The sequence below is a fragment of the Peromyscus leucopus genome, chromosome 19 (genome assembly GCF_004664715.2).
Source record: "Peromyscus leucopus breed LL Stock chromosome 19, UCI_PerLeu_2.1, whole genome shotgun sequence".
NCBI classification, from domain to species: domain Eukaryota; kingdom Metazoa; phylum Chordata; class Mammalia; order Rodentia; family Cricetidae; genus Peromyscus; species Peromyscus leucopus.
The window spans coordinates 67,729,713-67,731,620 of record NC_051079.1 but is presented as its reverse complement, the minus strand read 5'-3'; the positions used below and the strand labels follow the sequence as shown (position 1 = coordinate 67,731,620).

Here is a 1,908-nt window from a genome sequence, read left to right as displayed (position 1 = left end):
GATCTTAGTGTGTTCTTGAATTTGATTTATGTTTTATTTCCCTCTTTCTTCTTCTCCTCCTCCTCCTTCTTCTTCTCCTCCTCCTCCCCCTCTTCCTCTCCTTCTCCTCCTCCTCTTTTCCCTCTTCCACCTTCCCCTCCTCCTTCTTCACTTCTCTTTCCTCTTCCTTCTTTCTTTCCTTTTTTCTTCCTTCTTTTTTCTTTCCTTGTTCTTTCTCCTCCTCTTCTTCTTTCTTCTCTTCTTTTTGAGACTTGGTCTCTCTACATAGCCTTGGGTGTCCTGGAACTCATTACATAGACCAGGATGGTCTTGAACTCAACAGAGATATGCCTACCTCTGCCTTCTGAGTGCAGGGATTAGAGGTGTGGTAATGATGCATACCTATGTTCGCATTTTAAAAATAGGTCTTGGTTCAACTTTGGTAGAGAAAATGTATCTTGAAATTTATCCACATCTGGATGTTCCAATTAACTGGAATATAGGTTTTAAAAAGTATTTTCCAATGAACCCATGGATTTTGATATTTTCTATTATATACTTTTCCCTTTGACTCTAAAATTATTATTTTTTTTTTTTTTTTTTTTTTTTTTTTTGTTTACAGACTCCTTTATTACTTTTTTTTCAAAGACAGCCTTACTATGTAGGTCAGCCTGCCTACAAATTTACCAGGGATCCCCCTGCCTCCCTCTCTCAAGTGCTGGGATTGCAAGTGTGTGCCACCATACCCAGCTCTGTTTTACTTTTTATTGTGCTCATTAATGGTCTGGAAGAGGAACTCAGGGAAAGGTGCTACTACCACAGGCTTACGAGTGCAAATTAGCCATGAACCTTCTCCATCTGAGATAGAGTCTGCGAGACCCAGCATAGTACAGTGGGACTCAGCTATATGGACTCGATTTGCTTCCGGACTTTCTCAAGAGCCTTTCTGTCCAGTTGTCGCTGACGAATGATGACAAGGCAAGCGAAGACTAAGGCCACACCCACCACGGTGCCTTCAAACTTCCAGAACAGGTGTTGTTCCATCAGAGCTGAACGGCAGCTTCTGAATTCATTCCTTTTAGATGAGCTGCATGTGATTTTCTCCACATACCCTGTAGAACTACACTCAGGTGTGGTTTTAATCTGGAAGTTGGAACACGGAGTACACTCTTCGGCCACCACGAACTCTTCCGCCAGCCAGCATGGCGAAGTTGGGGCGCTCACTGACAGCTTCTCCTCGCGCACCGGAGCCTCTGCTTGGCAGAGCTTTAGGGTGAAAGCACACAGCAACCAGCAGAGGTGGCCGCCCCGGGGGAGGCCAAGCCTCCCCGCGCCCGCTAGCATGGAGCAGTCAGTGAGTGTCGCACCTGTTGCAGCAGACCTCCCTGAGGTTCCAGCTCAGAGCAGCCAAAGGCCAGAGTTCTCCCCCTGGGCCCGCTAAGGCTCTATGGGCGCGGCCTCGCGACCACGGCGAGAACAATCCATGTGGATTTGCTGGCTGGAAGCGCGAGGTCTTTGTGGGGGCGCCAGCGGCGTGGGCGGGGGGGAAGGGCGCGCGGGTCCGGACTTAGTGCCCGCGGGCCTCGGCCTCGGTCTCGGGAGCCTTGACTCTAAAATTATTAATTTGAGTCTTCTATTTCTATTTGTTAATTTGGCTAAGGGCTTATCAATCTTGCTTATCTTTAAAAGAACCAACTTTTTTGCCTTATTGACCTTTGTATTATTTCTTTTTCTGTCTCTATGTCATTAATTTGTGCCTTGGCCTTTATTATTTCTATCTAATAATTTTGAATTTGGCTATTTTTCCTTTTATTAAACCTTGAGATACATCATCAGGTTATTTATTTGAGATTTTTCTCATTTTTTTCTTGGTTTTTCGAGACAGGGGTTTCTCTGTGTTGTTTTGGTGCCTGTCCTAGATGTTGCTAT

At 45.4% G+C, this 1,908-nt stretch overlaps 1 protein-coding gene across 1 annotated transcript; it reads right to left on the bottom strand.

Annotated features, from left to right (window-relative positions):
- Positions 1 to 624: 624 nt before the first annotated feature.
- On the bottom strand, positions 625 to 1,576 carry LOC114694923 (protein JTB). Its single transcript, XM_028872031.1, has one exon. It carries the CDS (start codon positions 1,321 to 1,323, stop codon positions 883 to 885), a length of 441 nt encoding a protein of 146 aa, XP_028727864.1. The 5' UTR covers positions 1,324 to 1,576; the 3' UTR covers positions 625 to 882.
- Between the last annotated feature and the right edge of the window lie 332 nt (positions 1,577 to 1,908).